The 21,364-nt window shown below is 42.1% G+C and overlaps 1 protein-coding gene across 2 annotated transcripts in view; it reads left to right on the top strand.

Annotated features, from left to right (window-relative positions):
- Window positions 1-21,364, top strand: part of sipa1l1 (signal-induced proliferation-associated 1 like 1) — a 61,755-nt gene that overhangs the window by 18,236 nt on the left and 22,155 nt on the right. For both annotated transcript variants that reach the window (XM_058065489.2, XM_078794558.1), the window contains exons 2-9: window positions 5,256-5,317; window positions 11,123-12,644; window positions 13,154-13,376; window positions 13,462-13,592; window positions 16,214-16,402; window positions 16,652-16,826; window positions 17,807-17,910; window positions 18,001-18,158. In XM_058065489.2, the coding sequence (XP_057921472.2) occupies window positions 11,250-12,644; window positions 13,154-13,376; window positions 13,462-13,592; window positions 16,214-16,402; window positions 16,652-16,826; window positions 17,807-17,910; window positions 18,001-18,158 (2,375 nt within the window). In that variant the 5' untranslated portion in view covers window positions 5,256-5,317; window positions 11,123-11,249. The remainder of the gene's footprint in view (window positions 1-5,255; window positions 5,318-11,122; window positions 12,645-13,153; window positions 13,377-13,461; window positions 13,593-16,213; window positions 16,403-16,651; window positions 16,827-17,806; window positions 17,911-18,000; window positions 18,159-21,364) is intronic.

Genomic DNA, 21,364 nt, shown 5'->3' with positions numbered 1-21,364 from the left:
CCCTTTTGTCAGTCATACAGTCTCTTTGTCTCGGCGGGTGGAGGCGGGGTAGCTAGCATACACACAGCATGCAGTAGATTCTATTGTGTGGTCACGTGACCTGTCTAGTCACACCCCTCTTCTCCATGTAAGGCAGTGGTTGGCCATTATTTTCCCTCATGCCCCTCCCAGGGGACTGGGAATTCTATTGTAGCTGACGTATTTTATGTTTCTTATTTGGGGTGTCACAAGATTATAGTTATTCATGGCCACCAGGCCTTGGATAATGATGAATGCTGCATGCCATAGTTTGGGATCCTGCTTCAGATGGTGATGAGTTTAGTCTTATGCAACTTCTACAAGCTGACCAAGGTTAAATTTGAACATTCTGGCCAGTTTAAGTCATCACAATCGAAGGTCAGCCCTATTTTATACAAATGTGCCCTTTTTGCTTCATGCTCTCTTTTCCCAAAGTGTTCCACCATGACTAATGGGAAAAAACTGATTGCTTTGGGTGGGTCTGCAGCTCCGGTCTTATCTTTTTATAAACGATATTGCTTCAGCGCAATATTACTGATTAATTTGAATGTTTATGCACTAAAACATCTGAGGTTGAAAGTTTGCAGATCGCTACGGTCTTTATCATTTCTTTGTGAATGCTGAAGAACACCAATAATAAAACACCAATAAACTCCTTCAAAACCTAAACAGTATGTTGAGATACAGTCATATACATGAGAGGTTTTCATAGGTGGGCCTCCCCGAGTAGGGAAACATTTTAGAACTCCGCTAACTTCAGTTATGTTTAAAGGCTTAAAGTGATTTTTAGTTTCTGCATTGAGAGAGCAAACAGTGTCTGGGGTGAGCAAAAAAAAACAGCATAATATGCAACAGAAAAACAGATTTTTGAGGCGTGTGGGAGGCCCTGACTGTATTATAGTCTCTGAGGGAAGGTTCGCTTTGCCATACTCCGTAAACCCGAGCTGTACATAAATGACTCTTTAGGGCGCAAGTGAGCATCGACAATATTGACCTGAAAGTTTTGTATGTGAGGATGTTTTATGTAAGTATTGCATTTGCAGCAATTATGCAAGAGTCTAAATAATACATGCTATCTTTCTCTATTGATTTGAGTCGTTATAGTATACAATGTTAGTTACAACTTGGAGAATTGCAATTGTTCTCCAAAAACTGCTGTTTGGGGAGTTTATTGATGTTTTAGCTAATATTTTAAGCTATTTAGACTCACGCTTTGTAAACATACGGAGCAACAGGAAAGAATTAGTGAGGATGTCAGTGGATGGAGGATGTCAAAATGTTGTTAAGAGTTGAAGGGACAGCCATAACTGAGATGCTGCAAGATTCCGAGGTTCGTTACACCTTAATAGATAAGATGTTAAGTAAGAATACGTTAGCGTTGACCCTTCTTACCACCCTAGAACAGGGGTTCCCAAACTTTACCAACTCAGGATTTTTTTTTTTTTGCGTAAGTTCAAAAGTTTAATCTGACTCTTTATATTAAACACGGAAAATATGTTGAATGATTATATGCAATATGGAAAGTTCGCCTTTGTGCTTCTTTGACTTGGCAAACTTGTGTTTTTTTTGTGTTTTTTTTAATATATATTTTATTGCAAACTTCAATTGTACAAAACAGTATAAGCAGAATTACAGGAACAGAAAAAGTAAATAACAAGGAAAGGAATGTGCGAGGGATATTGCTTGAAAATAACAATTATTATTATAAAGATTCAGGATTGAAATGAAAGCAGGGGGATAAAGGAAGCCCAAACTTTTAATCTGTGGTGTACACACAAGACACAATTAATTCTCAACTTTTTTTTTCTACTACATACTACGTGCTCCTCCGTTAATGACCCCTTGGCATGATGACCAGGGAGCTACGTTCCAATCATAAACTATATAGTAAGGTTCCTAAAATAATGTGACAGGTCAATAACACTCAATAGGTTATTACTTAAGCCTATAAATATTTTTTTTAAATTGTGCAATAAATACTTTACAGTAAAAATAATTTTAAAAATAATATTTGTGACAGGTCAATAACAGTCAATTGGTTATTACTTAGGCATATAAATATTTTTTTAAATTGTGCAATAAATACTCTACAGTAAAAATAATAAAAAAATATTTGCAATAATATTTGTGACAGGTCAATAACAGGTTAACAATAATAGGTTATTAATTAAGCCTATAAATATTTTTTTAAAAATCGTTCAATAAATATTTTACAGTAAAAATAATTAAAAAAATAATATTGCAATAATATTTGTTACAGGTCAATAACAGTCAATAGGTTATTACTTAGGCCAATAAATATTTTTTTAATTGTGCAATAAATACTTTACAATAAAAAAAAAATATTTGCAATAATATTTGACTGGTCAATAACACTCACTAGGTTATTACTTAAGCCTATAAATATTTTTTTTTAAATTGTGCAATAAATATTTTACAGTAAAAATAATTTTAAAAATAATATTTGCAAAAATGAATCATATTTTTCAATGATGTCTCATGGCCCACCTGCAGTAACACCACGGACCACCAGGGATCCGCTTCCCACACTTTGGGAATCACTGCCCCAGAAGATCAACCCTTGTTGACTTTGCACTAACTATTGCATTTTTGTCTGCAACAAATCCTCCCACCTCGACAGGTTCACCCATTCCAAGTGCAACCTGTCACTTCCTGTGGTAAAAGCAGGAAGTGGCAGAGACGCGTTTCCTGTCGGAATGTGACACAGCTCCCTTGGCTGCAGAACAGCCAGGAAGCGAGACTATATTTTCCATATTACATTTATTGTACCACGACGCCCCGCTGACCAATCAAGATGTAATAAACTTAGTGAGTTAAAGTATACTGTATGTATTATTGCTGAACAGTACATAGGCGAGTTGCAGGGTGGAGAACATCTCCTCGGTTCCTTAGAGTTCATCTTGCTTATTGGGCATGCGGCTTGTGTCGGCTTGTGCTTTTATCATCTTGAGTTCTGTACAGTGAAGAGTGTGCTGCCTCCAGTCCTACACACTCCTCTTCTCTCCACAGCGTTCTTCCAACTCGCATTCCCACGCAGAATGTACCATTTTGGAAATCAGCATCTCACTAGAGATGTGGTAATCCACGGTTTATATAGTCAAAATAAATAATTCACCCACCCCCGGCCCCATTCTAATTACCCCACTGCACAACTCTTGATGGAATAGACCTTATTTGGGGTTTTTACACGTTTCTTTCTTCGAGATCTCATTTCCTCTCCCAAGCATCCCCTTGTCTACTTGTTAATCACACCAAAGATCTTTTTCTCTATTATTCACCACTTTGCTATTTCCGTCCCCCTCGGTGCCATGCCTGATTTAGCTGTTAGCAGCGAGGGTCTCAGCGGTTGCTGAAATGAGGGGAGGTGTGCGCGTAGGGGAGGGTCGCATGTACTGCAGCCCATTGCAGCAACAAACGGCGGTTAAGCGCCACCTGATTGGCACAGATTAGAGGGCTCTTTGGTGATTGTGTGTAGGAGGCTCTTGCAGGGAACCGGCTCATTGCTGCTTGTCGGCGCACAGCTGACTGAAGCGTTTGGCTTCAATTGGTCTACTCCTTTTTTATTCTTCTGTCATTGGAATGAGGTGGATGGGATTTGCCTGTTTGAGCATATTTTTTTAGGATCCTCCGGAAGGTCAAGTTTACATAACATTTTCTATGCATTTTATTGATCTCGGTTACACAACAGTGTAATTTTCGTCCATATGGTTGCAGGATGGAATTGCAGTTCCCAGTGCTCCCTTAATTACATACAGAGGAGTGATCACATTAATTAAATGACATTTCTTTATTACATGCACGTACTCTGAAGGGTGCAGCAGTGGAATTGGAGTCTTTCTATCCATTTCTGTTATTAAAGGTGGCAGTTATCAAATGTAAGTGCATATCAGCATAAAAATGCGATATCGGTATCAGATTTTTTCCCAATCATGAAACCCAATATATAAAAAAAAAAGGCTCTATACCAGGGGTCTCAAACTCAATTTACTTGGGGGCCACTGGAGCTTGAGTCTGGGTGAGACTGGGCCGCATCAGGTTTTCCAAAAAAAAAAAAAAAAAAACGCATTTATTAAAAACAAAAAAATTTAAAAAACTTCGCTTTGGTTCCAATTTTCTACAATAAAAGCTCTGATAAAACATTCCACTGTTCTCAAATATCTTACTTTAAATTTTTCTACACAAAATAAGATGAAAAATAAATAAACAAATCAAGAATAAAGAAAATCAATCAATCAGTAATAAATAAATATAATAATAATAATAAAACGGCAAATAATAAAAACTTAAGAAACCACATATAGTTGGTGGGTAGACAAATTATTTTTTTCAGATTAAAATGAACAAAGCATTATTAGAGCCCTGTAGACATGACAAAACACGACTATAGTCACATTTATACTTATTTACAACATATTGCGCAACTGCAGGGTCTTGAGACACATGCTAACTCGCAAACTAGAGAGCTAGCGACCTAAACGGTAGCCTTCAAGTTATTTCCTTTAAACTTAAATAGCCAAAAACTTACCACTTCCACACGGATAGGGAGTATAATTATTAACAGTTATTTAACCTTTAACATGAACATTAATCAAACGTAATCATTTTTTCTGGGTACATGATACCATACAGCATCCATATCAAACTTGCGCGGGCCGCACCAACATTAAACTTTCATATCAAGGCGGGGGCCTCAAACTAGTGTCCTGCGGGCCACATTCCGCAGGCCGCGTGTTTGACACCCTGCTCTATACAATACATATGTGTTCATTCCACCACAGGAGATATGTCATGTTACACATATCGGCATCGGAAATTGAGAGTTTGACAATATCGGCATAACGGTTTTTGTCCAAAAAAAAACAAAAAACAAAATCGGAAATACTAATGACTTGTCACCCGTTTGCATTGTAATTGTTTGATCAAACGAGATTGTGATGACGCCATAGTCGTTTCTGTCATTGTTGCCGACTGTGGCCTTGGAACACACAAGTGGTACTCTTATGTAAATCCAGCTCTGCTTTTTCATCCATCTCCCTTTGTCATCATCAACGCTTTTGTCCGCTGGCACATAGCAATAAATGTGCTGTATAAAAACTTGACTGAAATCTGACACAGTACAAGTATACGATGCACGATTTCAAAAATGGTTTATTTAGTAGTCATTAAAAACGCTTCAGGAAGAATTTGCAATTTGAACTTTGTTTCTCTTCTTTCAGCTGGGTGCTTGGAAGAGATTTAGTTAGCCTCGGAAGAAGGAGAGTTGTACATCACCCTCCAGGTAAGATTATCAGACATTTCTCGTATTCTCTTGCACACCACGTTGGAAAATACGACATAAATCTGAATGGCTTTTCCTAAAATATGCAGTTGAACTGCTAGAGTCAAATGTCCCTCCAGTTGTGGGGTTTGGAATTGGACAAAATAAATGTAATGAAATCAAGGGCATTAAGGGGAAATGGACTCATACGAGGCTTGTTTTGCCTTTTCTCTGTTTATTTTGTAAAATACTTTCCCACCTATTCCAAAAGATGGATTGCTGCCTTGCATTATGACGTATGCATATTTTGCAAGAGCTCAGCATAACTCTCAAGAACACTTTACTCGTCACTTTTACAGAGGTAAAAGCCAAATAGTGTAATCACCCCTCCATATACATACAACATACCATATACTGTAATATGAGAAAAAACAATTCCAAACTAAGCTCTTATAGAGGAGTACCGTGTGGAACTGGTAAAAAAAAAACATTCGCAACATCCGCACATATAAACACACTTTACAACAAGAACTCCAGTACTTGCACCGGGGGAAAGGGAAAGGGGAGTGGAAGTGTTCCAGCGGCCATATTTCGGCACGTGCTGCGAAGCCCGCCTGTGATGAAGCGGTGAAAGCGTGGGATGCGGGGAGGGGGAGTTTGTGTAGCATATGCGTGTGCATGAAAAATTAAGAATAATTAAATATTTTCTAAAAAAAACCTGTGTACGGTTAAAGGGACCGTATGCAACTTCTTTTTCTTTTAACCCCAAAAAATATAAGAACCTCACCAGAGCAGAGCAGATTGTACAAAAAGTCTATATTTTTACAATTACGAATTCAACTACATAAAAAGCACATTCAGGCCGCACGGTGGTCGAGTGGTTAGCGCACAGGCCACACAGCTAGGAGACCAGAGTTCAATTCCACGCTCTCCCTGTGCATGCGCAGGTTTTCTCCTGGTACTCCGGCTTCTTTCCACATTCCAAAAACATGCTAGGTTAATTAGCTACTCCAAATTGTCCATAGGTATGAATGTGAGTGTGAATGGTTGTTTGTCTATATGTGCCCTGTGATTGGCTGGCCACCAGTCCAGGGTGGACCCTGCCTCTCGCCCAAAGACAGCTGGGATAGGCTCCAGCACCCCCGCGGTCCTTGTCAGGAAAAGCGGTAGAAAATGAATGAATGAATGAATGAATGAATGAATGAATGAATGAATGAATGAATGAATGAATTCAACTACATAAAAAGCACATTCAGGCTTCATGGCGGTCGAGTGGTTCGCGCACAGGCCACACAGCTAGGAGATTCCACCCTCTTTGCATGTTCTCCCTGTGCATGGGTGGCTTTTTTCCGGGTACTCCGGTTTCCTCCTCCATTCCGAAAACATGCTAGGTTAATTGGCGACTCCCAAATTCCCAAAACCTTTATTTACCGTACACCAGTGGTGTCCGAACGGTTTGATTAGCGACGCTTAGATGCTAGAACCAGGCCGGTATCTACATCTTGGCTTTGTGTGAAAGGTCAAACCTTGGTTAGGGTCATTCATTCCATACAGAAGGACCGACTCTAACCAAAACGGATGCTAACCAAATCCATTTTCCCCATAACAAATGTAAGTCAATTTAATCTGTGGAGTTTGCATGTTCTCCCCGTGCATGCGTGGGTTTTCTCCGGGTACTCCGGTTTCCTCCCACATTCCAAAAACATGCTAGGTTAATTAGCGACTCCAAATTGTCCATAGGTATGAATGTGAGTGTGAATGGTTGTTTGTCTATATGTGCCCTGTGATTGGCTGGCCACCAGTCCAGGGTTTACCCCGCCTCTCCCCCGAAGACAGCTGGGATAGGCTCCAGCACCCCCCGGGACCCTCGTGAGGATAAGCGGTAGAAAATTAATGAAATGAAAAAGCACATTGAAACGTTGGCACCCTCTCTGCAGCTGGAAAAACCGGCTGCATACATTCCCTTTAATAAATGGATTATTATTATTTTTCAGATGGCAATAGCTTGAACCAAGAACAAATCAGGTGAAATTTTGTTTCTAATTTGAAGAAATCAGAGGTGGACTGGCTTTCAGTCGTGTAGTGTCTAAGCCCCACCTCAACTCCCCCACCCATCAGCTCTGCACAAGCAGTGGAAAAACCAAACAGCAAAGAACGTTTATCTTTCCACACAATTACACTTTCACTTTGAAAATCTCTGAGCTGAAACTCTGTCACTTTGGCTTGTCTGCTACTTTGCTGTTTTCAAAGAGAATAATGTTTGATTTATTTTTTCCCCCCGCCTTCCTTATCATCTATCCATTTCCGCCCCTGCATTCAGACAAGCTGAGATGAAATGCTGTGTGGCGTTCAGATAGCTTAAAGAACATCAGTTACCATTTCCGTTTGACTGGAGATGTTTCAAATGTGTGCATTGGGTTTAGAATTTTTCCAGTTGTCGGGTCTATTCCCACTCTGAAAACATCTTAGTTACTTCTAGCGCTTACATCAAAGACGCATGAATAAAAAGGAAAGAGAACTTTTCATCATTTCTTCTTTTGATGTGGTTATTAGGGCTGCAACTCATGATTATGTTCTTAGTCGATTAATCTGAAGCTTGCTGTCACGATTAATCGTAATGAAGCAAACACAGTCAAAAAAGGCACAAAAGGATTTATTCCAAAGTTTAAGCTGATTTGTTTTTGCCTAAAGCATTTGACTTTTCTTTCATGGAAGGATAATGAAATAAAAAAAATATTCTGGTGTCGATTAATCGGATTATCAATTAATCATCGATGAACTGTGTCAGCTGTGCTGGTTCTCATCTCGAGGTTCTCATTAGTGTCACTTGCTCTGCTGTAACTTGCCTGCAAGACATCAAAGTTTGAGTCATCTCTTCTTAGTCATCCACGACGGAGGAAAAGGTTTCTTTAGGTATTTGAGTTTTAGTTCCCTGTTGTCTCACCACAATGTGGACGGGGGTCAGGTCCCGACTCTCATCTTGTTGTCGATGGGCTGCACTGGGACTCTTTGCAGACATGATTTCAACTAGACGAAACTGAGTCATCAGCGTGCGGATCATTGTGGTACAACAGGTGTGTTCAGCAGAACGAGAACGCAGCAGGAAGCCTGTGTGACGCACGCTTCATGGTTAAATCATTGTTTGCTATTTCTTCTTCTGTCATTTTAATTGACGTCACTCTGCCTTGTTTGTTTTGTATGTCTTGTGCATTCCATCTTATTCAGTGACGGACTAGCGACTAAAATAGTCATTCATTCATTCATTCATTTTCTACCGTTTTTTCCTCACGAGGGTCGCGGGGGGTGCTGGAGCCTATCCCAGCTGTCTTCAGGCGAGAGGACACCCTGGACTGGTGGCCAGCCAATCACAGGGCACATATAGACAAACAACCATTCACACTCACATTCATACCTATGGACAATTTGGAGTCTCCAATTAACCTAGCATGTTTTTGGAATGTGGGAGGAAACCGGAGTCCCCGGAGAAAACCCACGCATGCACGGGGAGAGCGTGCAAACTCCACGCAGAGATAGCCGAGGGTGGGATTGAACTCTGGTCTCCTAGCTGTGAGATATATGATACAATGATGTGTAAAAACAACTGGCATATTACTTTAAATACCACACAAGACTACAGTATATGCCTTATATGTATGTACATGTAATGCATTGATAACTTTGTCTGGAAATACACTGATGTAATCTAACCCTGGACTATGTATTATGTCATATTTAGTAAATGAATGGTTTTTCTATGCAGCAAACATAGTACTTCAGTACTGACTGAACCAATAAACAAAAGGATACTGTTTGCAGCCATCACTGGTATATTGCTATGCTACATGCATGAAAGCGTTCTGATTTGCAATTGCAGTTAACTACTCAGACTTTATGGGTCATCTTGTGTTTCCTCCGACTCTGTTTCCTGTCATGGTTTCCTGTCAAACAGTCTGTTCGTTGGCCTGTGTTGTCATCTTCAGGTGTTCATGAATCATTGCGCTTGTTGAATTGACGCTCATACTGGTATAGCCTTGGACGGAGGCCAATAAGTAGTGCGTGTAAGCAGTGATGTCACCGTAATAACAGAATGACACCACAGATGATATAATTTGTCTCAGCATAGCTTCGCCCATGCAGGTTTCAGACTACAGACAATGAACCTGATGCGGTTTTATTATTCAGATCATCTTTTATGTGATGCCATTTGATTCTGCAAATAGTTATGTGACAATTATTTGTGATATTTCACATGCCTGCTGATCAAATCTATATTTGAAGTCTTTTGGGTTTTATATTATCGCGACTTCAGACCTAAAAGGCTTATTTGTTAGCACACCAAAGGCACCCGCCACACACTTCGATGTTGTATTTGTGTGTAAATGGAAATCTCCCACACGCTCAAATGCACATTCCCAACACCTGGCAGAAAATGAGCAGTAGTTACCTTTGAGGTTGTAGACTAGACTTCAAACACTGCTTCATGTAAAACACTGCTAAATCAGGCCTCTTTGAACAAATCTCCATCAGGTAATAGATGATATTATTCCTCAGTTTTTATATCTTCAGACAAACAAACTGTATACTGTCACTTGTTCTGTGAGATATGTACCGGGTTCCTTCCATTAACATAGTCCAGGATCAGACTAAGTCAGTACATTTCCAGACAGTCACTGATCTCATTCATTCATTCATTCATTTTCTACCGCTTTTCCTCACGAGGGTCGCGGGGGATGCTGGAGCCTATCTCAGCTGTCTTTGGGCGAGAGGCGGGGTACACCCTGGATTGGTGGCCAGCCAATCACAGGGCACATATAGACAAACAACCATTCACACTCACATTCATACCTATGGACAATTTGGAGTCTCAAATTAACCTAGCATGTTTTTGGAATGTGGGAGGAAACCGGAGTAAAACCCACGCATGTACTCATGCACGGGGAGAACAAACTCCACACAGACATGGCCGAGGGTGGAATTGAACCCTAGTCAAACCTCCTAGCTGTGAGGTCTGCGCGCTAACCACACGACCGCCGTGCTGCCTCACTGATCTCATATTTAGTAAAATAATGATTTTCTGTGCTGAAAAATACAAGTCGTCTTATATCCAGGGTCTAGAGATGTATTCATGCAAACCAACAGGTTATGCCAACAGACTTCTCAAAGGTTCTCAGAGCTTTCCTTCCTGTCACACCTACCATTGGCTTGGTGAGATGCGCCTGCAATACATAGATAGACAGATACGTAGACTTCCTTTATTGTCATTGCACAATAACACAGCAGTGAAATTGCTAACGAAATGTTGTTGCATGGCTCCTGTATTATTATAATAATAATAATACCTTTTGTAAGATCAGTGATGCAAAAGCAGCTTAGAAATATGGAGAAATAATAATAAAAAAGGTTCATTTTGTCGTGCCTGGGAGTATTCTCGTCAATCCATCAATTAGCTCAATTGCAATTGGACTCTTCAAATTGTCTTAGAAGACCTATCACCTCTCATCCAAGCAGGTTTCATCAGGTCATCCTCAATGACTAGGGGGGACCATACTAGTCTGACTAGGTAGGACAGCCCATGTCTGAAGAACAGGATTCAAAGTATTTATCCTCTCCAAGTAGAGGCATGTCCAGACAAGAATGGTTTGGCTTTTTTTGTGGCGCCAACTGACAGTGGTTAAGGGGCGTCTCTTCGTTTTGTCACGTCCTGAAAATGAAAACAGTATATTCGTATGTTTGCCACTGAATGTAATATAATGTGTATTTCTAAAACTGCAATTTGATTGTCTGTTGGTTTCACTCTGGTCTTCCTTCCTGTCACTCACTTTGCAGAGCCAAATGTGTCTCTAAGACACTCTCGTCACTTCGCTACCAGTGGGCACTATGTTGAACCCAATCTAAATTCAGCGACGCCCCACTCCTACCTGTACCCTCCCATTCCCTGAACCCCAACTTCACAATGACGAGTCTCAAGCGTTCCCAGACAGAACGCTCCGTTGGGGGCTCGGTGCCAGCAACCGATGAGTTCTACACCCGCCGTTTGCGTCTTCCCAATGGAGGCGCACCACCACCCCGCAGCGAGAGTGCTCATATTTCTTCTTCCTCCACCACCGGCACCAACCCCGGTGTCCCCAAGATGGGAGTTCGGGCTCGTGTGGCAGACTGGCCCCCTAGAAAAGATGGTGGGGGCGGAGGTGTTTGGCATATCACAGTGGAAACTGACTCACCCAGCTCCACCACCACCACCAGCTCTTCGGGAAGTGGTGGAAGTGGCGATCGAGAGAGACTTAGTGGAGGTGGTGGCAGTGGTGGTAGTGGCGGCGGTGGCGGAGGGGTTGTCTCAGCTGTCACAGCCCACAGCAATTTGTCAGCCAAGCTGGGCCATCTCATCAGTCCCCAAGACTCATCCATGCTCCGCAATATCCAGAACACACTGAAGAATAAGATGCAAATGAAAGGAAAGGACAACCGTTTTCTGTCGCCTGATGGCTACTTGGGTTCCCCTCGTAAAGGTATGAGACGCATCCGACAGCGTAGCAACAGTGATATAACAATTAGTGAACTGGACGGTGACGGTAATGAGGGCTGGTCTTTCTCTGGGTGGACTCCCATGCACCGTGAGTATGGAAGCACTTCATCCATAGACAAACATGGCGTGTCAGGGGAGAGTTTTTTTGACATGCTCAAAGGATACCAGTCCTCTGAGGCCCCCGATCAACGGAGCCCAGCCCCGGAAAGAATAACCGAGCTGCTGACTGTAGCCCCCGTGAAACAGACAGCCCTGGATTTGCCTGATGGCCCCATGGGACCAGCTAGAGGTAGTCCTGCCAGTCGACTTAAGGAAAGAGAGAAGCACTTGAAAAGGAGGTCGAAGTCAGAAACCGGCGGAGAGTCCATATTCCGCAAGTTGCGCAGCGTGAAAGTAGAAGGTGACACATCGAGAGCTGGGTCAGATGCTGAGGATGGAGGGAAAGGGGATGAGAGCGCACCCCCTCCCAAGCCTTGGATGTGCCAAAAGGGCTTTGCCCATTTTGATATCCATTCGTTACTCTTTGACCTCAATGAGGTCATCCAAAGCCGGCAGTCCGGAGCCAAACGTAAGAATACCACTACCGGTGCCTCGGCTGCCGCTGCCGCTTCAGCCACATCGTCCCTCTCCTCCAGTCAGAGTGTAGTGTATGGGTCACCCTGTGGCTCGCAGGAGGAGCTGAGTAAAGAAGGGATGGGAGGACATGGCGCCAACCCGGCCTTGGACCCAGGCGACGACAAGAGCAACGACCTTGTGCTCAGCTGCCCGTGTTTTAGGAACGAGATTGGTGGAGAGGGCGAGAGGAACATTGCTCCAGCTAAACAGGTGCGTTTGGTGCAAGGTTAGGATTATTGATTTGGTCCCTATGAAAAAATGATATGGAAAACATGTTCATCAAAGTGATTGTAGCCTTGCTAAGCATGTTGGAAAAAAGTATACCTTTACCGGTACCATTACCCCGGGCTCACATTGAATACGTTGCGGCGCCGGTCCTGATGCAAAGTGCCACTCACATTGACTCCGGGAGACGCAGCGACGAGCTCAGCTACGGCTGCGGAAACCCACAGCTTGACCAGAGAGTGATTCTTTCTGTTGCGCCGTACGGCCGCCGGGGACGGAGCTGCACCGCACTGAGCTAGTGTCAGCCTGCAACAGGCATTCCGATTTTGTGGAATGCTTCCGGCGACCGCAATGGAACCGCGACGGATTCAACGTGAGCCTGGGGTTACCCAAATACTTCAGGTTACTCTGTGACTCAACAAAAGCACAGGAAATGCCCCTCTGCTGGTGACCAGTATGGTATGTTTTGGTTTTCTTTGTCTTGCCACTTTTAGCAAGGTAGCATTGGCAGTGGTGGGAACTCGAGCAATTCTACTAGTAGTCCAGAAGAAGGACCGTTGGAGGCTACGCTCACTACTCATTTTACAAACGCTGGTGTGGCAGTCCTGGAGGCCCCGAAGGATGGCCCGAGTCAACACGCTGACCGGTCCAAACGGTATATTGTGGAACACGTTGACCTCGGAGCCTATTACTATAGAAAGCACTTTTACCTCCGAGGTAAGCAAAATGTGATTGCATTCAATTGTAGATCAGTTTCCTGGCCTTTGTTTTCACATGGTTCCAATTAATTTCTGTTCCCTAGAACACTGGAACTACCTGGGGTTGGATGAGAACTTGGGACCCGTGGCAGTGAGTCTCAGGAGGGAGAAGGTGGAGGAACACAAGGAACACGGCCAGCAGTACAACTACAGGGTCATTTTTCGAACGAGTGAGGTAAATTGAAGGATGCGTGATACTTTTGTATTTATTTCAAATCAAATCAAAATCAAAGCAACTTTATTTGTATAGCACTTTTCCTGCAAAGACATGCAACACAAAGTGCTTTACAGAATTAAAACAATTACCACAATTAAAAAGAAAAAACAAAGAAACAAAAAAAAAACCTCCTTCCCACCCTCCATACTAGACACACACACACACACACACACACACAATATCACACAATCACACACAGTAGGAAGACATGGCATGGCACTGAGGATCAAGGAAACGCCACCTTTGGGGCCGTCCACACTGGGAGGAGCTGCAGGCCGTGCCATCGGGGGACCAGCACCCGGGCCCCCCGACTCCGACAGACGGGCGGACCCCCACAATAAAGGGAGGAACCCCCAGCCGGCCGGGTCGAAGGGACCCAAGGATGGCACCCCCTCAGCAGACCCGACACAGCCCCCAGTGTGGAGGACCCCCCTGAGGAAACACCGGAGTTAAAAGCTGAAGACTAAGAGCATAAAATAGGACTAAAAAGATAAAAAACATAACACTGGAGTTAAAAGCTGAAGACTAAGAGCAAAAAAATAGGACTAAAAAGATAAAAACATAACACTGGAGTTAAAAGCTGAAGACTAAGAGCATAAAATAGGACTAAAAAGATAAAAACATAACACTGGAGTTAAAAGCTGAAGACTAAGAGCAAAAAAAATAGGACTAAAAAGATAAAAACAAAACACTGGAGTTAAAAGCTGAAGACTAAGAGCATAAAATAGGACTAAAAAGATAAAAAACATAATACTGGAGTTAAAGCTGAAGGCTAAGAGCAAAAAAAATAGGACTAAAAAGATAAAAACATAACACTGGAGTTAAAAGCTGAAGACTAAGAGCAAAAAAAATAGGACTAAAAAGATAAAAACAAAACACTGGAGTTAAAAGCTGAAGATTAAGAGCATAAAATAGGACTAAAAAGATAAAAACATAACACTGGAGTTAAAAGCTGAAGACTAAGAGCAAAAAAAATAGGACTAAAAAGATAAAAACATAACACTGGAGTTAAAAGCTGAATACTAAGAGCATAAAATATGACTAAAAAGATAAAAACATAACACTGGAGTTAAAAGCTGAAGACTAAGAGCATAAAATAGGACTAAAAAGATAAAAACATAATACTGGAGTTAAAAGCTGAAGACTAAGAGCAAAAAAAATAGGACTAAAAAGATAAAAACATAACACTGGAGTTAAAAGCTGAAGACTAAGAACATAAAATAGGACTAAAAAGATAAAAAAACATAATACTGGAGTTAAAGCTGAAGACTAAGAGCAAAAAAAATAGGACTAAAAAGATAAAAACATAACACTGGAGTTAAAAGCTGAAGACTAAGAGCAAAAAAAATAGGACTAAAAAGATAAAAACAAAACACTGGAGTTAAAAGCTGAAGACTAAGAGCATAAAATAGGACTAAAAAGATAAAAAACATAACACTGGAGTTAAAAGCTGAAGACTAAGAGCATAAAATAGGACTAAAAAGATAAAAACATAACACTGGAGTTAAAAGCTGAAGACTAAGAGCAAAAAAAATAGTACTAAAAAGATAAAAACATAACACTGGAGTTAAAAGCTGAAGACTAAGAGCAAAAAAAAAGATAAGAAACTTCGATTGCATGAGACTAGCTTTGTTTTGTTGTTTGTTGTTGTTTCTCTACATTTTTTAATGAACATACAACCTCTTTATTTGGTCTAACAATAGTCATTACATGATGTTTTTGAGCTTTCAAACCTTAGGTTGTCAGCCTCCAGCCTCCACTGTGTCTATTAGCTGACACTACTTCATAGTTTTAGCATTATATTATGTATTTGTCAGTCTATAGTAGCTGCCGTTGAGAAATAATGACACATAGGAGCCATAGAGCTTGTCCCCGTTCCCCGGGACAAACGCCCACCCACCGTCTTTCTCAGCCGTCATCTGCGAACGACTGAGCCGTGCCATTTCACAGCTGAACAAGACAAAAATAGTGCCAAAGGTATTTTTGTGGAAAAGGAAAAAGCCTTGCTTTCATTTTGAAGCACGCTCTGAGTAATAGCCCTACGAATCTCCAGGGATGACGTACAGTCCACGTGCTATGTGTTCTTCCATTTTCTTCTCTCCCCTTGCCTTCCTCTTGTCGCTCTAATTGCTATTTTCAGTGCTGGGAACTGGGTAGGTATAGATGTAGTCCTGTGTGTGTGTGGGAGTGAGTGGGATGCATTAATGTTGAAGAGCCAGGACCCCGTGTCCACTGAGGTGAGGCATTGTCCTCCCTTCACTTTAGAGTGCTTCTCCACTTTAAACTTAGCCAGTATTCTATGCAGTATGCTTTTTTTTTTATCATTGCACTTCAACGTTTTCCGTGGGCCAGTTTGGCCAAGTTCAAGGAATGGTACCGGCCTTTTATCGAAACAAAGGTGGGATTTTGGTCTTCACATGGTTCTTTGACACTTTAACAAACTAACTTCTGGCCGAGCCGAATTTTAAACTGAACCAAAAGTGACAAGTGTGAACAGGAGACACTCCCATATTTTATTCAGTTAATATATATATTTTTATAGTGTGAAATTCCATTTATTTTTGTGTGGTTTTGTCCAGCTAAACACCCTGCGTGGCTCCATCATGGAAGACGCAGTGCCGTCGACATCCAAACATGGTTTAGCACGAGGCCTGCCCCTCAAAGAGGTGCTGGAGTACCTGGTTCCTGAGCTGAATGTCCACTGCCTGCGTCTGGCACTTAACACCCCCAAGGTCACTGAGCAGTTGATGAAGTTGGACGAGCAGGGGGTAAGAAGAAAGAAAAGTGCTTTGAAATTCACCTGATGCTGCAGCGCATTTGAAATGATTCCCTTTGGCGCCTTGCTAAACTGTCGTAAGCACAAAGTGATATATCACATATGGAGAACCTGACTCGGTATTACCTTCAAAGAGTGATAACACACAGTCTTTGATGGTGTCAAGACGTCTTGGAAATGGCACCGTAATCACAAACTGTAAAGTCTGAAAATATTATATCTTGTATTTTTCCGGACACAGCTGAGTTTCCAGCGAAAAGTGGGGGTGATGTACTGCATGGCAGGCCAAAGCAGCGAGGAAGAAATGTACAACAATGAATCAGCCGGTCCCGCGCTGGAGGAGTTCCTTCATCTTCTGGGAGAGAGGGTTCGACTCAAAGGCTTTTCCAAATACCGGGCCCAGCTGGACACCAAGAGTACGTACTAGCAATGCCTGCCAAAATAAGATACATCTTCTTCTCTGGAGGAGGCGCAGTGTATATTTAAGTGTTATTCATTCATTCATTTTCTACCGCTTTTTCCTCACGAGGCTCGTGGGGGGTGCTGGAGCCTATCCCAGCTGTCTTCGGGTGAGAGGCGGGGTACACCCTGGACTGGTGGCCGGCCAATCACAGGGCACATATAGACAAACAACCATTCACACTCACATTCATACCTATGGACAATTATTACATATAATTACATATACAGGTATATATTTGTAATGAAAACAAAAAGTAATCAATGATTTTATGTTCATCATCATTCATAGTCCGACCAGCCCAAACACCTAAACAGTTTTAATAATTAGGGTTCTAAATGCCAGCAATGCATAACTGTCAAACAGTGGAGGTGTAGGAGTACATCCAAACTCTCTTAGCCCTTCTTCTTGGAGAGCATTTGGCTTCTAAAAATAAGTACGTCATCAATAATTGGTGTTGTTCGCGTCTGGTACGTGACTGTACCTGGATGAATAAGTGATCCTCTTATAGTGGGTGCAGAGAGCACCACTCAGACACAATCGCAGCGAAAACTGTTCTGTTCTAATTCCTCTCTCTGTTCTTCAGTTTGATGTAAATTAAAGACAATACTAATCAACCCCTATTGAAATGATTAGGACTGATTGGGTCCATGAATAGAACACTATGGAGGTGTTTATTAGCACTTTACTGTATTGCCAGAGTCTATTAGTAGCTAATGGCAGAGTCAGTGATAACATAACAGTTCATCATCATTGCTTCTGTCATTACAAAAGTAAACTGTTTAAAAGGAAACCCAATCCTACTGAGTTTAAAAGTTTTTTTTTTTTTTTAATGGGCATCTTTGGGTAATAGCTTGCACTTGTGTCTAATTTACTGTTGGGATTGCTGTTCTGAGGAGAAGGATAGGCAATTTCACAGTCAATTGTTTCTTTCAGCTGACTCAACAGGCACTCACTCCCTGTACACCACTCATAAGGATTATGAGATCATGTTCCATGTTTCAACCATGCTTCCCTACACTCCTAATAATAAACAACAAGTAAGTGTGGATTTGCTTTTTTTTTAGATCCAAATCATCAAAACGATCATCGTTACAGTGTGGCTGACTCTGCTTCTTGAATTTTTCTAGCTGCTGCGGAAGCGTCACATCGGGAATGACATCGTGACCATTGTATTCCAGGAGCCAGGGGCGCTTCCCTTCACCCCCAAGAACATCCGTTCACACTTCCAACATGTCTTTGTGATTGTGCGGGCGCACAATCCCGGTTCTGACAATACCTCTTATAGGTGAGCTACACTAAATGCACATCTACATGATATAACACTTGACTACACCGGTTAAAGACGGCATGACGGAGCTCGTGACTCATTATTTGCACCGACTGGATTGTTTGGATTCGTCTCAATTTGCACATTTCCATCCATACGTTAAGCCAAGTGTAGAAGTTTGAAAGCAGTGTTGTCCCAATACAACGTTTCCACTTTAAAATACCAATATTGCATCCTTTAATATCAGCCGATACAGATTTTGATAAATTATCGCTGTTTTGGGGTTTAATGTAAGTTTATCATTTGGAGAAAAATATATGCATTCATTCATTCATTCATTCATTTTCTACCGCTTATCCTCACGAGGTCCGCGGGGGTGCTGGAGTCTATCCCAGCTGTCTTCGGGCAAGAGGCGGGGTACACCCTGGACTGGTGGCCAGCCAATCACAGGGCACATATAGACAAACAACCATTCACACTCACATTCATACCTATGGACAATTTGGAGTCGCTAATTAACCTAGCCTGTTTTTGGAATGTGGGAGGAAACCGGAGTACCCGGACAAAACCCACGCATGCACGGGGAGAACATGCAAACTCCACACAGAGATGGCCGAGGGTGGAATTGAACCCTGGTGTCCTAGCTGTGAGGTCTACGTGCTAACCACTCGGTAAACGTACAGTCAAGAATATATGCATTCATTCATTCGTTTTCTACCGCTTTTTCCTCATGAGGGTCGCAGGGGTGCTGGAATCTATCCCAGCTGTCTTCGGTCAAGAGGCGGGGTACACCCTGGACTGGTGGCCAGCCAATCACAGGGCACATATAGACAAACAACCATTCACACTCACATTCATACCTATGGACAATTTGGAGTGGCCAATTAACCTAGCATGTTTTCGGAATGTGGGAGGAAACCGGAGTACCCGGCGAAAACCCACGCATGCGCGGGGAGAACATGCAAACTCCACACAGAGATGGCCGAGGAATTGAACTTGGGTCTCCTAGCTGTGAGGCCTGCGTGCTAACCACTCAGTAACCGTACAGCCAAGAATATATGCATATTTAATCAAATTGTAATATAGCGTATTTATGGACTAAATTAAGTATTTTTAAGTATACAACAGCTAAATGAACAGAAATACAAATATGAAACATTGAAAAAATGTGATATGAAGTGTCATACAGTATCTGTGACTTGTGTGCGCCTTTAAGAAGCAGGCCCTGTGTGATGTCAGCTGGCTAGAGTTGACTGATAGCTGAGTGCTAGCAGCAATTTACTCTTTTTTTTATCTGTTTGTGTATCTTTAGAACACTTCACACAAGGATTGTGGATGATGTACAAATACCCCACTAAAAGTGCAGTTTTCCTTTAACATGTTCGCACAGGCAGTTGTTGTTGGCTCTACTGTAAGTAATCTCCACCCAATATCCAATATCAGTATCGGACCTGGACACTCCGATATGGAAGTCCACTTGAGACACATCCTTATGATTCAAACGACTCTCCATCTCTGCTGAAATAGTATTCTCACCCACTCTTTGTCTTCGAAAATGTGCTTCATGTTTTATTTCATCACAGCATGAGGTTTCTCCACCCCTCCTGATTTATTGCCACATTGTTCCAAATGTGGAACATAAAATACAATTGATCGTCCAGGAGTCATTTTAAGACTTAATGGACATCCTGCCATCAAAATGATTTGAAATGCATCAAATTCTGGAGTTACCCCTTTTCTGTGTCTTCTTATCTCTATTTCTGTCATTGTCTCTTATCTTTCTCTTGGTTATTCTTCCTTTGCCTATCTCTTAATGGGTGTTTTAATTGCTGTCTGGGCACATTGTGTGAGGTCTTAATTGTACCCCATGGTGCTACATCGTTACTTAGCAACAACACATGCACTCACATGAATGAGGAGGCTTGCAGTCGAGTGAATGTTGAGCGAATCCTGTATTATACATGCCTTCTGTGATTCACCAGTGTGAATACGGTGTCCTTAAATGAAAATTCATTTAACATCATCTTTTTGATGATGAAAGAGCCCTTATAAATATAAGACACACACTTTTCCAGCATGTAAGCCTCCCACCACAACGGGTATTGACATGTTTTCCCTTTTGCCCTGGCTCAGTAGGCAGCAGATTGCGGGTATTGGAAGTGTGCATCTGCCCACACGGTGTAAATTTATAAGACTGAAAATCACCAGAACCACAGGAGAGTGGCCTCTCTGATCTGGTTTTTGGCAAGCCTCGTGGCTCAGTGACCACGCAGTCGCCTCACCGAGCTTAGCAATTTGTGCCACGCTGCATTCTTGTTATTCTCTCTGACTGCCATCTTTCAAGCTAATGGTCATTCTCACAATGGCTTCTCCGTATTCCTGCCACAGAACTCCTTCCTTGTCCGTCACTTTGCCTTGCGTGAGTCACAGGTCTTCGGCGTGACTGACTCACAGGTGTTTGAGTACAAGTGCTTTTAGAGCTGTGGTTGAGTGTATTGAGTGATAGTTGTAATGATGAAGAGGGATAAGCATAAAAGGTCACATTTTCCATGTTGTATCTGTACAAACTACTTTGGCTTCTGCTCTTCAAAATAGCCTGCCATGTGTCGTGTTTCTACAAAACATGTGTAAATTAAAAGCATTTGAACACAGCACAACATATTCAACTCCAACTCCAACCAAATGAGCAAATGACCGCTCATATTATAAGACATAAGACATATTTATACGTCATGTATATCATTTTTGCACAATAGGCACAAAGAGGTGATGATGCAACTCCACAATAAAAGAGAGGTGCAATTTTAAGTTGAAAAAAACAGGAGGGCATTTTATACGAGATCGGCCTGCATCTCATTCATTTTCTACCGCTCATCCTCACGAGGGTCGCAGGGGGGTGCTGAAGCCTATCCCAGCTGTCTTCAGGCCTGGACTGGTGGCCAGCCAATCACAGGGCACATATAGACAAACAACCATTCATACTTACATTCATACCTATGGACAATTTGGAGTCGTCAATTAACCTAGCATGTTTTTGGAATGTGGGAGGAAACCGGAGTACCCAGAGAAAACGCACGCATGCGCGGGGAGAACATGCAAACTCCAAACAGAGATGGCCGAGGAATTGAACTCGGGTCTCCTAGCTGTGAGGCCTACGTGCTAACCACTCGGTAACCGTACAGCCAAGAATATATGCATTCATTCATTCATTTTCTATCGCTTTT

Source organism: Doryrhamphus excisus, linkage group LG11, assembly GCF_037039965.1.
Source record: "Doryrhamphus excisus strain RoL-2023G ecotype Guam linkage group LG11, RoL_Dexc_Guam_v1.1, whole genome shotgun sequence".
Lineage (NCBI taxonomy): Eukaryota > Metazoa > Chordata > Actinopteri > Syngnathiformes > Syngnathidae > Doryrhamphus > Doryrhamphus excisus.
This window is presented reverse-complemented; position numbering and strand designations above follow the sequence as displayed.